The sequence below is a fragment of the Aegilops tauschii genome, chromosome 2 (assembly GCF_002575655.3).
Source record: "Aegilops tauschii subsp. strangulata cultivar AL8/78 chromosome 2, Aet v6.0, whole genome shotgun sequence".
Lineage (NCBI taxonomy): Eukaryota > Viridiplantae > Streptophyta > Magnoliopsida > Poales > Poaceae > Aegilops > Aegilops tauschii.
Genome location: NC_053036.3, coordinates 18,997,754 through 19,012,917, shown reverse-complemented (window position 1 = coordinate 19,012,917; position 15,164 = coordinate 18,997,754). Strand labels below are relative to the sequence as shown.

At 44.1% G+C, this 15,164-nt stretch overlaps 1 protein-coding gene across 1 annotated transcript; it reads right to left on the bottom strand.

The window, feature by feature from the left end:
* Positions 1-7,165: 7,165 nt before the first annotated feature.
* On the bottom strand, positions 7,166-14,424 carry LOC109759564 (indole-2-monooxygenase). The gene is made up of 3 exons (XM_020318386.3): positions 12,629-14,424; positions 8,041-8,469; positions 7,166-7,938 (listed from the first exon to the last, which is right to left on the bottom strand). The coding sequence occupies exons 1-3, from the start codon at positions 13,175-13,177 to the stop codon at positions 7,312-7,314; spliced, it is 1,605 nt and encodes a 534-aa protein (XP_020173975.1). The 5' UTR covers positions 13,178-14,424; the 3' UTR covers positions 7,166-7,311.
* Positions 14,425-15,164: the final 740 nt, after the last annotated feature.

The following is a 15,164-nucleotide window of genomic DNA, read 5'->3' as shown; positions in this document are numbered from 1 at the left end:
ACCAATGTGACAAAGGCGGCAGTACCATAAGTATGTGGGACTATCATTATCAACCTTACATTTCTTGGCATTCACACTATGAATATGTGTAACATCACGTTCGAGATTCATTAAGAATAAACCATTGACCAGCGGTGCATGACCATAAAACATATCTCTCATATAAATAGAACAACCATTATTCTCGGGTTTAAATGAGTAGCCATCTCGCATTAAACGAGATCCAGATACAATGTTCATGCTCAAAGCTCGCACTAAATAACAATTATTGAGGTTTAAAACTAATCCCGTAGGTAAATGTAGAGGTAGCGTGCCGACGGCGATCACATCGACCTTGGAACCATTCCCGACGCGCATCGTCACCTCGTCCTTCGCCAGTCTCCGCTTATTCCGCAGCTCCTGCTTTGAGTTACAAATATGAGCAACCGCACCGGTATCAAATACCCAGGAGCTACTACGAGCGCTAGTTAGGTACACATCAATAACATGTATATCACATATACCTTTGGTATTGCCGGCCTTCTTATCCGCTAAGTATTTGGGGCAGTTCCGCTTCCAGTGACCGTTTCCCTTGCAATAAAAGCACTCAGTCTCAGGCTTAGGTCCATTCTTTGTCTTCTTCCCGGCAGCTTGCTTACCGGGCGCGGCAACTCCCTTGCCGTCTTTCTTGAAGTTCTTCTTACCCTTGCCTTTCTTGAACTTAGTGGTTTTATTCACCATCAACACTTGATGTTCCTTTTTGATCTCCACCTCCGCTGATTTCAGCATTGAATATACCTCAGGAATGGTCTTTTCCATCCCCTGCATATTGAAGTTCATCACAAAGCTCTTGTAGCTAGGTGGGAGCGACTGAAGGATTCTGTCAACGACCGCGTCATCCGGGAGATTAACTCCCAGCTGAGACAAGCGGTTGTGCAACCCAGACATTTTGAGTATGTGTTCGTCGACGGAACTATTCTCCTCCATCTTACAACTGTAGAACTTGTCGGAGACTTCATATCTCTCGACCCGGGCATGAGCTTGGAAAACCATTTTCATCTCTTGGAACATCTCATATGCTCCGTGCTGCTCAAAACACTTTTGGAGCCTCGGTTCTAAGCTGTAAAGCATGCCGCACTGAACCAGGGAGTAATCATCACTACGCGACTGCCAGGCGTTTAGAACGTCTTGAGTTGCTGGGAAAACAGGTGCATCACCTAGCGGTGCTTCAAGGACATATGATTTCTTGGCAGCTATGAGGATAATCCTCAGGTTACGGACCCAGTCCGTGTAGTTGCTACCATCGTCTTTCAGCTTGGTTTTCTCTAGGAACGCGTTGAAGTTGAGGGCAACATTAGCGTGGGCCATTTGATCTACAAGACATATTGTAAAGATTTTTAGACTAAGTTCATGATAATAAAGTTCATCTAATCAAATTATTAACGAACTCCCACTCAGACAGACATCCCTCTAGTCATCTAAGTGTTACATGATCCGAGTCAACTAGGCCGTGTCCGATCATCACGTGAGACGGACTAGTTATTATCGGTGAACATCTTTATGTTGATCGTATCTGCTATACGACTCATGTTCGACCTTTCGGTCTCTTGTGTTCCGAGGCCATGTCTGTACATGCTAGGCTCGTCAAGTCAACCTAAGTGTATTGCGTGTGTAAATCTGGCTTACACCCGTTGTATGCGAACGTTAGAACCTATCACACCCGATCATCACGTGGTGCTTCGGAACAGCGAACCTTCGCAACGGTGCACAGTTAGGGGGAACACTTTCTTGAAATTTTAGCGAGGGATCATCTTATTTATGCTACCGTCGTTCTAAGCAAATAAGATGTAAAACATGATAAACATCACATGCAATCAAATAGTAACATGATATGGCCAATATCATTTTGCTCCTTTTGATCTCCATCTTCGGGGCGCCATGTTCATCATCGTCACCGGCATGACACCATGATCTCCATCATCGTGTCTTCATGAAGTTGTCTCGCCAATTATTACTTCTACTACTATGGCTAACGATTAGCAATAAAGTAAAGTAATTACATGGCGTTTCAGTTGACACGCAGGTCATAAATAAATTAAGACAACTCCTAGGCTCCTGCCGGTTGTCATACTCATCGACATGAAAGTCGTGATTCCTATTACAAGAACATGATCAATCTCATACATCACATATATCATTCATCACATCTTTCTGGCCATATCACATCACATGACACTTGCTGCAAAAACAAGTTAGACGTCCTCTAATTGTTGTTGCAAACTTTTATGTGGCTGCTATAGGTTTCTAGCAAGAACGATTCTTACCTACGCCAAAACCACAACATGATATGCCAATTTCTATTTACCCTTCATAAGGACCCTTTTCATCGAATCCGATCAGACTAAAGTGGGAGAGACAGACACCCGTTAGCCACCTTATGCAACTAGTGCATGTCAGTCGGTGGAACCTGTCTCACGTAAGCGTACGTGTAAGGTCGGTCCGGGCTGCTTCATCCCACGATGCCGCCGAATCAAGATAAGACTAGTAACGGCAAGTAAATTGACAAAATCAACGCCCACAACAACTTGTGTTCTACTCGTGCATAGAAACTACGCATAGACCTAGCTCATGATGCCACTGTTGGGGATCGTAGCAGAAATTTAAAATTTTCTACGCATCACCAAGATCAATCTATGGAGTCATCTAGCAACGAGAGAGATGAGTGCATCTACATACCCTTGTAGATCGCGAGCGGAAGCGTTCAAGAGAACGGGGTTGATGGAGTCGTACTCGTCGTGATCCAAATCACCGATGATCCTAGCGCCGAACGGACGGCACCTCCGCATTCAACACACGTACGGTTGGGAGAGACGTCTCCTCCTTCTTGATCCAGCAAGGGGAAAGGAGAGGTTGATGGAGATCCAGCAGCATGACGGCGTGGTGGTGGAAGCAGCGGGGATCTCGGCAGGGCTTCGCCAAGCTCAGCGAGAGGGAGAGGTGTTATGGGGGAAGAGGGAGGCGCCAGGGGCTTAGGTGCGCAACCCTCCCTCCCCCCTTTATATAGGGGCCCTGGGGGGCGCCGTCCCCTGGAGATCCCATCTCAAGGGGGGGGGGCGGCCAAGGGGGGACTTGCCCCCCAAGTCAGGTGGGGCGCCCCCCACCCCCAGGGTTTCCAACCCTAGGCGCAGGGGGAGGCCCATGGGGGGGCGCACCAGCCCACCAGGGGCTGGTTCCCTTCCCACTTCAGCCCATGGGGCCCTCCGGGATAGGTGGCCCCACCCGGTGGACCCCCGGGACCCTTCCGGTGGTCCCGGTACAATACCGGTGACCCCCGAAACTTTCCCGGTGGCCGAAACTGGACTTCCTATATACAAATCTTTACCTCCGGACCATTCCGGAACTCCTCGTGATGTCCAGGATCTCATCCGGGACTCCGAACAACTTTCTGGTTACCGCATACTAATATCTCTACAACCCTAGCATTACCGAACCTTAAGTGTGTAGACCCTACGGGTTCGGGAGACACGCATACATGACCGAGACGACTCTCCGGTCAATAACCAACAGCGGGATCTGGATACCCATGTTGGCTCCCACATGCTCCTCGATGATCTCATCGGATGAACCACGATGTCGAGGATTCAAGTAATCCCGTATACAATTCCCTTTGTCAATCGGTACGTTACTTGCCCGAGACTCGATCGTCGGTATCCCAATACCTCGTTCAGTCTCGTTACCTGCAAGTCACTTTACTCGTTCCGTAATGCATGATCCCGTGACTAACTACTTAGTCACATTGATCTCATTATGATGATGCAATACCGAGTGGGCCCAGAGATACCTCTCCGTCATACGGAGTGACAAATCCCAGTCTCGATCCGAGCCAACCCAACAGACACTTTCAGAGATACCTGTAGTGCACCTTTATAGCCACCCAGTTACGTTGTGACGTTTGGTACACCCAAAGCATTCCTACGGTATCCGGGAGTTGCACGATCTCATGGTCTAAGGAAATGATACTTGACATTAGAAAAGCCTCAGCACACGAACTACACGATCTAGTGCTATGCTTAGGATTGGGTCTTGTCCATCACATCATTCTTCTAATGATGTGATCCCGTTATCAATGACATATAATGTCCATGGTTCAGGAAACCGTAACCATCTATTAATCAACGAGCTAGTCAACTAAAGGCTCACTAGGGACATGTTATGGTCTATGTGTTCACACATGTATTACGATTTCCGGATAACACAATTATAGCATGAACAATAGACAATTATCATGAACAAGGAAATATAATAATAACCATTTTATTATTGCCTCTAGGGCATATTTCCAACAGTTGCCACCGTCAATTATCATCTTACATGCACAGCCCTTCATGACGCACTGTGTATTACAAACACTCCACCATTGTCCCTTAGCATGACCATCCCCTTGCACCTTCTTCACCAAGTGATTTAGCCCTTCATTCGGTGCATCAACTCTTTTTCTTTATTTATTTTTGCTCTTATCTTCTTTTCGCAAACGATATTTCCAATCTATCATGAACACATCTACTGGCATAGGAATACAACAAATTTGTTGGCCCTTCCATGATAGAGAGTAACTATTTTTCTTGGAATTCCGAACAGCCCTAACACATTTGCGCCATGGGTTCCCAAGCAGTAGATGGCACGACACCATGGGCACAGGGCAAACGTGCAAAAAATTCCTCACAACAATATTTTCCCGAAAGTAAAAATTTCAAAGTCCGATGCGCAATTTTGATTTCAAAGTCCGATGCGCAATTTTGATTTCACCTTTGAACCACTTGTTGACGTATAAATGTATTTCCTAGTCGCTCTCATCAGATCGGTCTTTTGGTTGAATTGTCTAGAGCATGCACTCAATATGGTATCAGAGCCAAGAGGTCTTGATTTAAAGACCCGGCTGACACAATTAAATTGCAGCCACTTTCAGTCCACATTTAGGCCTGAAGGAGCCACACGTGTGGGTAAATGTTGACATATAAATGTATTGCGCAGTCTCTTCCATCAGATCGGTTTTTGGTTGCATTGGCTAGAGCATGCACTCAATACACTTGAGAGTGTATGACCTTTCAAGAGGCGCAATATTCAGCCCCAATTTTTCCACCATCTCAATGCTCATCATGTTGACTGCAGCACTCTCATCGATCGTCAAATTGGCACACCGTTCCTTTACGACACAACGAGTGTGAAAAAGAACAACCTCGCTGATGCCTTCCTCCTCCTTAGGCTGTTGATTGTGTCCCTTGACAAGCTGATTTAAACTGCACAATATTTTATCTCTTGGTTTAACTGGGTTTGTATGGATACATACGACTTCCTGCCTCAGTTTCGTCTGCTTTGTAATTTTGACCCTCCTGCATATTGTATCTCCATCGCTAATGAAGCTAGAACCAGGTCTGCATAACTCATGTTTTTTTGCTATCTCTACCTTGGTGCAATATACTTAAACGTTTCATAGTTCTTCCCACATCCTCGAATAAACTTTCCTTGCTTGACTCTGTTAGTCTAACTTTAGTAGCAACCTCACTCGATGATTTACTTGGAGTGATTCATGAAGTTATGAACACAACAAAACGTCCAGGTTTTGGGTGGCCATATCTTGAGTGCCATATGAGATTTTCCCATCGTGAAAATTTGCTAGTGATAGAGGGTTGATCATCATATCAACGCATACATGCTGATCCGAGGGAATCATTATTTTTGTTCATGTATTTTCGTAGACGGGTGAAGATTATTATTGGAGGTTGTAGGAGGGACTAGGCAGAAGAACAGTTGATCAAGCATCGCCATGAAAGATCGAGCCATCTACATGCACAAATTAGTGTCTCGCTAATTTGTGTATCATCAAGTGCTATTCAAAGCTAAGGTTGGTCACGGCGATCAAGTGGCAATGTCGTCTAGGGAGCCGGCCATCAATGTGTTGAGCAGGATATATTATAGACTTTAGATAATCAATCTCAGGGCCCCTTAATATAAACATCACGACAATAAAATTGTGCGTCTTCCAAACGACGGTTTCCTGAAAATGGCATTGGCGTCGGTCGATCTTCCTAAAGAAGAACGTGAGGGGAGGACAGGAGTGATGTAGCTGACCACAGCACCTGGTCATTGCCCACGTCGTCGCAGGTAGCGGGGAGTTGGAGGTAGATGTGTGATGGGGGGAGGGCTAGGCCGAAAAAGAGGGATAGTAGAGTGATGGTTGGAATGGCGGTACCGGCAAAGAAGGAGGTGGCTTGAGCAAGCCTACGCTGGTGGTGGTGGTGGACACAGTAGTACGTCCAGGACGGAGCCAGAAAATGGGCATGGAGGGGGCTAGACTATAAGCATGATGTTCACATGCCTAGGACCTAACAAATTGACTTGATTTTTTATTTTACGAATTGGCTCTTTTCCTATTCATGATGTCTACCAAGTACAAATGGATAATTGAAAACTTCCTACTTAACTTTTGATGTTTCTAACTTCTACAATTCATTCCACTTCTATAGTTTTTATACCCACCAATTAATCTAATGTCAAAAACAGAGTTAAGGCGCAATCAAAATTAGATACTGGGAGTAAACTAACATTTCTTCCTTACACCATCGCCGCTCATGCTTATTCGTGCGGGTGAGAGCAGCCGGTCGGCCACGCGTGGTGCCCCCTTGCTGCTCTGGATCCCTGCCCTTCTTACCTTCTATGGATCCACTGGTATTAGCTTTGATGAGTTGGACTATTGATTCAGGTGCACCCTTCCACAACACATCACAACGAGAGCACCTCCCATCATACACGAGTAGAATCACTGGTTCTTGAGGTTGAGAGACTTTGGGTTGTCAAAAAAATGTCGTTAAGGGCACTATTGAAACAAACACACGTTGTAGGTTAGTGCTCGATCATGTGAGGCATATCCCTGATATACGGCCGAAGCTATTGTTAGTGGCCAAGCTTGATGATATCAGACATGTCAATTACTTTGGTGAAGGAAAATAGAGTGTCATAAAATACTATTTGACGGTGACTCGAGCAACTAAGCACGGTTGTCTCTATCTGACTACAACATTTATGCAATGTAGTGTTGAATATTTCCAAGAAGAACACTTCCGTAGACTTTTGTCACATATCAAACATCAAATATGACCGTTTATGCAGTAGTGTTAATTGCCAGTTAGAAATATGATAATCAATTTAATTCAATGTTTTCTTTAATTACTGATTACACTTGTGCTTAACAAGAATTCCAAAAAGCCACATTCATGATACTATTAAGGTAGGTACTCAATCTGCTGCGTACACACAATACAATGGACCAATGTATTAATCGTGTGGCACTACGGGAACAAGGAGGAGCTTCTCCTTCCGGTGCACTGTCATCCCAAATACTTCAGTCATATCGATACCACCTTCCATCAACTCCATTGGTAGCTTCCAGTTGAAGTGGTACATTAGATTCGCTAGCATGATTTCAATGGTCGCAATCGCAAAGTTGATACCTGGGCAAATCCTTCGCCCGGTACCAAATGGCAAGTAGAGGAAATCATTTCCCTTATAGTCCATAGCCGCCGCGCTACCGCATTCCATAAATCGCTCAGGCATGAACTCATCCGCGTGCTCCCAACTGCTAGGGTCCCTTGCAAGAGCCCAACTGTTGACGATGACACGTATTCCTGATGGTATCATGTAGCCCTTTATGTTGCAGTCAGCCATGGAGAGGTGGGGTACGAGGAGCGGCCCAGGCATATGGAGCCGGAGTGTCTCTTTGATGACCGCCTTTAGGTAGGCCAAACTATTGAGATCATCTTCAGTAACCATTTCTTTGCCCTTGGGTATAGTGCTCCTCACCTCAGCTTGTAGCTTTTTCATGAGGTGGGGGTTTTGCATGAGCTGGACCATTGCATATTCTAACACTATGAATGTTGTATCAGTGCCAGCTTCGAACATGATCTACATATACATACAGAACCATATGTAAGAATCAAATCAACAACATATAAGCTATATGTGTTAATGTGTAGTTGTTGTTTCTGCTTGTGAGGTGATACATACCTCTAACTGAGCCTTAATATGATCTCCCGTGAGTTTGTACTCTTGTTGGATAGAAAGCAACACATCGGTGAAGTCGTTGTCCTCGCTGTTGTGTTCTGCCGCCGACTTGCTTGCATGCTCATTGATGATGTTATTGAGAAGGTTGTCCCACATCTTGTTCACCTGCTGGGCCTTCGCGCAAACAATCCTCTTGATGATGTCCAGCTTCACCAACATCGGGAAGTAGTCCTCTAGGTTGAATCCACCCAGGAGAAATGAGTTGGCCTCGACAAGCTCTCGGAAGAGTTTGTTATGACCTTGTTCCCTAAAAAGCTTGCCTGACACAGCATGACACACAATGTCATTGGTGAAGGCGTTGAGAAGGCCACTCATGTCGATGGTGGTACATTTAGAGGCCCCATCGCGGATCTTGGCCACAACCAATCTCACCTGTGAATTCAGAATAATTAATTTTGGCACAACTGATGATGTGGACAGCGTGCATTCATGCATGGTGCAATATACAAGTAAGTTGTCCATATTTAAGTTGCCTATTTTTTAAAGATTTTAGTAACTTCTTTACTAGCCTTTAGATTAATTTTCATTTCAGAACTATCAATTTTTCTAAACATGGTGTCCCTTGGCCATAATAGGACTATGAACAGTGATTTTCCCTAATGGTGAGCCTACTTCAACTCTTGGGCTCAAATGATTCATGCACGAAAAAAACAATAGGGTACTATAACTTGAAAAACCAACACAATTACCTAAAAAAGCCACACAAATACGTATTGTAGTAGATTTAATACATGGATTAGTATCACTTTGGTATAACATGAAACAAAAGTAATAAGACTACAATATTTTCGAAGAAGAAAAATGCCAAAATTTAAGCTTTGCACACATATTACATAGGGTTTGCACTATAACATACTCCCTTCATTTCTAAATATAATCATTTTTACAGATTTCAGTACGGACTACATACAGATGTATATAGACATATTTTAGAGTGTAGATTCACTCATTTTGCTCCGTATGTAGTCTATATTCAAATCTCTAAAAGGTATTATATTTTGGAATGGAGGGAGTAATATGTAATAACAAAGTACAAATTAGCCAAACTCTCATTAAAATAATTAAAGTAGAAATTGAATCTATATAACTGAGATGACTCATGCATCATGTCACATCACTTAGATTGAGACCCTTACTCTCTCTCCTATAAAAATGCTTAAAAGCACTCAAATACTTAATTAATCTATGTGACGGATTGCAGCCAATCATCACAATATGCAAAAATATAATAATCAAAACATTATAATTGAACAAGAAACCAACTGAGACGAAGAACATGAGTTTTCTAAGGCTTAGCCAAACCCATGGAGAAAATATACTGTATGCATAATAGAATAATCTCAATATTGAAGGAAAAGATAGAAGATTCCAAGTCTTCTTACCCCGCTTAGAAAAATATCGTCGCGATTGGTCATGTAAACCAACAACCAATTAATAATTAGGAACATATTCCCATGAGTTTACAAAATTGAAAAACAACTAGTCAAAAAACAGATAAATATGTAAATGAAACTCGAGAAGGAATGATTGAATAATAAATGGATAATTTTTTGTAGGGGGGCATAATTCAGTTATGCAAGAAAACAAAACTAGGAGGTAGTGCTACTCCCAAAGTGTACAAAAAGATTTAGAAAGCAAGATGATAAATAGATGGCAACACTAATACACACATATTTGTAAAGAATAACCAAAAAATGTCTAAATAATGATTCTATACAAAAAAGTACAGTAGGAATAAAGTTACAAAAAAATGCGACCGAGATGTGAAAAAGAATGAGAAATTTTGAGTTATACAATTGTACTGTTCCATACTTTACAAGAGTACAAACATCAATAAGAATTAAATGAAATAATAAGGTTCGAGATGAACCATAAAAAGATAGTCCCTCTCTTCCACACACGGGAGTGAGCATGTGCATGTGCGCAAACCTATTTCTAGATGCGCCGGCAGGTAGCGGTAAAAAAAATCTGCCGTCCGCATCTGCTTCAAGAATCGTCTATTTGCCAGCTATTATTCCTCGTTTTCAGCTATACAAAACGAACACAATCATACAGCTAGTGGACACCAGACACCACGATATACTCCCTCCGTTCCTAAATATAAGACATTTCAGAAATTTCACTGTGGACTATACAGACATATTTTAGAGTGTAGATTCGCTCATTTTGCTTCATATGTAGTTCATATTAGAATCTTTGAAATGTCTTATATTTAGAAATGGAGGGAGTTGTAAATTTGCATGAAGGGATCGTGTACACAACACTTTTTTTAGCAGAATATTCACTTGATCCAAAACCAGCAGTTGGCGGCGCGTCGCCAGCCAACGCCGAATCTGACTCTTCCAATGGCAGTAGCTCTGCCGCGTGCGCAAGGACCCTCAGCGACCAGCAACGAGCAGATGTGCTGCGATGCCTAGACACCCAGAGCGCCTAGCAGCGACTAGCGGAGGGGCATGGAGCTCTACGGGTGTCGCGGTGACGGATCTGGTTGCATATTGGCTTGTCTCACTGTATTAGGTCATCATCTCCTCGACCATCGCCAGCCTTTTAGCTCTCAACTCCCCACCAGCCACATCTGAAGCGCGGGCACCGCCATGGACGCCGAAGGGCGCCGGAGAACCCACCTTTTCCTACAATTTGTCTCCTAGGTAACAGATTTTTGAGTTGATTTGGAGATTAGTATATGATTTGGAACTTAGTGGACGAACTGATTGAAATATCTATTATTTGATTGCAAAACTGAATTTGTGATATGAAATTGTGAGATATGCATGCCATGGGAATCGTCATATGGAATTGTGCATGTCCTCTCTGAAAAATATAGAATTGTATGATTCAAATTTGTTGGTTATTGTTTTATGGAAAATTAGTTCAGCCCTATAACTCAAATAGTTAAAGTGTTCTGGAAATATGTTTGATATATGAACATAGCTGTTGTGAAATATATGAAATCACTTTTCTGTACTGTGTGAATCTAATATCTGAAATAGTGTTACAGAAAGTGAAATAGTGTTATAGAAAGTAAAGTCATGGTGGATTTATGGAAGTGGAATGCCTATTTTGTGTTTATTCAGATATCAATTGAGTAAAAGTTGATGGAATTCTTTTTTTGTATTTCTGTCAATGAAATTGGTCCATCCTTGTCAAACTGTTTTTTGAAAAATGTGAAACTGATTATTTCAAAAGAGTGACACTGATTATTTAAAAAATATGGAATTGAAATAGATGTAATTTTGTGAAACAAACAAGTGGAAATAATCAGTTTTATTATTTTGTGAAGTATGGAACTAGAATAACGAAAATCTATTTTTTTGGAATTAATACCATTTTCATTTTCATTGATCTTTTGAAATAATTGAAATGGGCCTTATGAAATCATTGGTATTTTGTAACTATTTAAAGTAATATTTTGAACAAATTGAAACCGCTCTTTTGAAATAACTAAAATGGATGTTTAGTTTAAATTGAAATGGCGTTTTGAAATAACTAAAACGGGCCTTTTGAAATAACAATTGAAATCAATCGTTTGAAATAATTGAATTTTTTCTTACAAATTAATTGAAATCAGTATTTTTAAAAAGTTGAAATTGGTCTTTCGAAATAATATTTGTAGCCAGCTTTTTGCAAAAATTGAAACTGAATGTTTGAACTGAGTGAAAATAGTTTTTAAAACAAGTGAAATTTAATATTTGAAATAACTAAAATCTTTCCTTTTGGAATTTTACATATATATTGTAATTAAAATAATACCTTTGAATTGTACTAAATTAACTGAAGTAAATATATTATTAAGTAGCTAAGTAATCTACTCCTAACAAGAAACATCCCTTGCTCTCTTTTTTTTTTAGGTGAAGAAACACCCCTTGCAAGGGATGACTGTCGGCAGGATCAGAACGTTCTGGGCCTGTGACTGGGCTCGGTCCTAGATATATGGACGCTTCAAAAGCAGAATGTGATGGGACCGTAGTGGGGCCTGGCGCTGAAATACAAACGTTGCAAAAGCTAAGATTGGAGTAAAGTATACAGTATACTGGTTTCTCAGAAAAAGAGAATATAGTATACTGTATCAGGATAGCCCGGCCATACAGAACCTAGCTGGCAGCATCCTATTAGTGTGAACCACATAGCATAAAAAAAATTATTAATACGAACCACACCAATAGATACCGATAACGCTCCGACTCAGATGGCAACTCTAGTTTTTTTTTTTAATTTGTTTTTGTTTTTGGATGGCAACTTCAGTTATAAAAAACATCAGGGCCGGGATTGTTCGTATCACATGTGTAGCAATTATCATTTGAGAAGAAAAAGGATAGCGCTAGAGAAACCATTTTCGCAGAGGCCCCATGACACAGTCATCGGATAGATGTGTGTGTGCTTGTCCATGCTTGTCCGAGGACCGGATCTCATGGACAGCAGAAAAACAACAATCTATCTAAGAAACAAAATAATCGACAGAACGCATAAAGAAAATTCAGGCAACTGAAAAGATAGCAAACATGCAAAAAGAAATTGATGCATGGTTACCCACCTCGTGCTCGCGGGCATGGCGGTAGGAGCGGACCTTCTTGTTGGTGAGAAGGTGCGTGGTGGCGATCTTCTTGACCTGCCGCCAGTGCTCGCCGTAGGGGCAGAAGGCGACGTCCGAGGGGCCGTAGAAGAGGATTTCAGTGACCGGGGAGTAGGGCCGGGACGCGAAGACGTGGTCATGCGTGCGCAGCACCGCCTCTGCGGCGCTCGGCGAGGACACCACGAGCGTCGGAACGGCGCCGAGGCGGAGGAGCATGAGGCCGTCGCGGCCATGCTTGGCGGCGAGGTCTCGGAGGGAGATGTGCGGGAGGGAGCCGACGAGGTGAAGGTGGCCGATGACGGGGAGCCTCTTGCTGGGAGAAGGCAGCCTGCTCAGCAGCTCTTCTCTGGCTCTCGTGGTGACCGCGGCCGTCGACGGCGTCGCGAGGCGGCGCACGACCAGGAGGACAAGAAGAGGGCAGACGAGCAGGACAAAGACCAGTCCTAGGGCCGCATGTGGAGACCTCGCTTGCAGCAGCAGCTCATGGAGGGCATGCAACGGATGAACCATCACAGCCGCGCGGCGCTTCCTACACGAGAGGCTGCTTCACTGACTGTTCAGTTCACTGAAGAATGATGTTTCTTTTCCACAGCAGCTCAGCTGGGTTTATAATTAGGGAAACGTTTGTGGCCGGGGCGCCGGCCGAACGCTCGGCCCGTCGCGCCGCGTCACAACCTTTTTCAATGGCTCTCCGTGGACATATGGGTCCACCACACCACCTTCCCTCATCCTCTTATCCTTTCTCTCTAATTTCAATCCCATCCCACCACAACCACTCTTTGCTAGCCATGGCTAGCCAGGCGGCCAGGCCACAGCAATCTTCCCCGGCGAGTTGTCCTACTGCGGTGCTCGCGCAGCTCCTCCCTCGCCCAACCCATGGATGCGGGAGGGGCGGTGTGATGTGGGACGGTGATGCAAATGGAGAGCGTCGGTGGCCATGGGACGGGTGGTGTGGCAAGGCACAGGCGCACAGCTGGAACAGCCTGGCGGTGACCCGACAACAGTCCATTAGCGCTGCAAAACCAGCAGCCGTCGGTGATGGAGACAACACCTCCGGTGCTGCAACTGGCCGACTTTTTTGCGGGAACCATGCCGTCGAAAAGCTGGAACCATGCCGACGAAAAGTTGCAACCAGCGTTGCCGGCGATGGAGATGGCGGGCTCCGGTGCTGCAACCGGCTGGCTATTTTGCCGGAACCATGCCGGCCAAAAGCTGCAACCACGCCGGCGAAAAACTGCAACCAGCGTTGCCGGCAGTGGAGATGGCGGGCTACCATGTTTTTTGTTTGATGGAACGAGTGTACCAAATTTTTGTTACCACCGTCTTCGATTTTTGCTATCACTGTCTTCGATTTTTGCTACCACACTATTTTTGATATATTTTTGCCAGAAGCATCTAGAACCAGTACTTCAATTTTTGTGTTACCGCGGTTTTTGTTCTGTGCTACCACGGTCGTTGATTTTTGCTACCACCCTAGCTTTTGATTTTTTTTGTTGGATTCATCTTCTTTTGCTGGGAATCACTCCAAATTTGCTACCACCGTCTTCGTTTTTTGCTACCGTTGTATTTGATTTTTGCTGGAACCGACACTACAAATTGTTGCGTCGTGGCGGACCAGTGAGCACCGGCCGCAAGCGACTCTGGCGAGCGCGCCGAGGAACGGCTCCAGCAAGCTGCTAGCGGGAGGCGTCGGGGCGGACCAGTGAGCACCAGTGCTACAACCGACAAGCGGCTGCGGCGAGCGCGCCGACGAGCGGCTCCGCGCTCGCTCGACAAGCTGCTAGCGGGAGGCGTTGGGGCGGACCAGTGAGCACGGGTGCTACAACTGGCAAGCGGCTTTGGCGAGCGCGCCGACGAGTGGCTCCGGCGAGCTGCTAGCACGAGGCGGTGAGAGATCATGGAGTTGTACGTGAGCGAAGAGGGGATATTTTTTTTTTCTTTTCTACTCTGGATCTGACAGTTACGTGTGCATATATCCAACGCTAGGGCGCAGACCGGCCGAAAATTTCGGCCGTCGCGCTGGCGCCTAGTAGTCGCCTTATAATTATAGCTGCAGCAAGAGCAAGGCATATTTTTTACATACTTGGAGGACCACCGGGTAGTATTGAATCATCTCAGCCGTTGATTAGCTGGGTAGTTTGATTATTTGTTTGATGAGATCCGCTTCGGTACACCCCCTCACAAAACGTATAAAGGGCAGTATGGACTTTTAACGTATCGTATACAGTTTGTGTGATATATACGGATATACGTTAGCCTAGGCGTCAATACAATGTCATTTTGTTTCTTTCGTTTTATTAGACTTCACTTCAAAAAGTACATGCTGTGTAAGTGGGATTCGAACCCACACCAGCCACCTCTCCACGTGAAGCCGGCAACCACTACGGTAGTTCAATTGTTGTGCCGTAAAACTTCTTTCCTGCTACTTATCGCAGTATAATGCTAATAAAAAAACACGCATTTCCCATCTAATTATTTTTTCAGTTTGGCCGTTTTC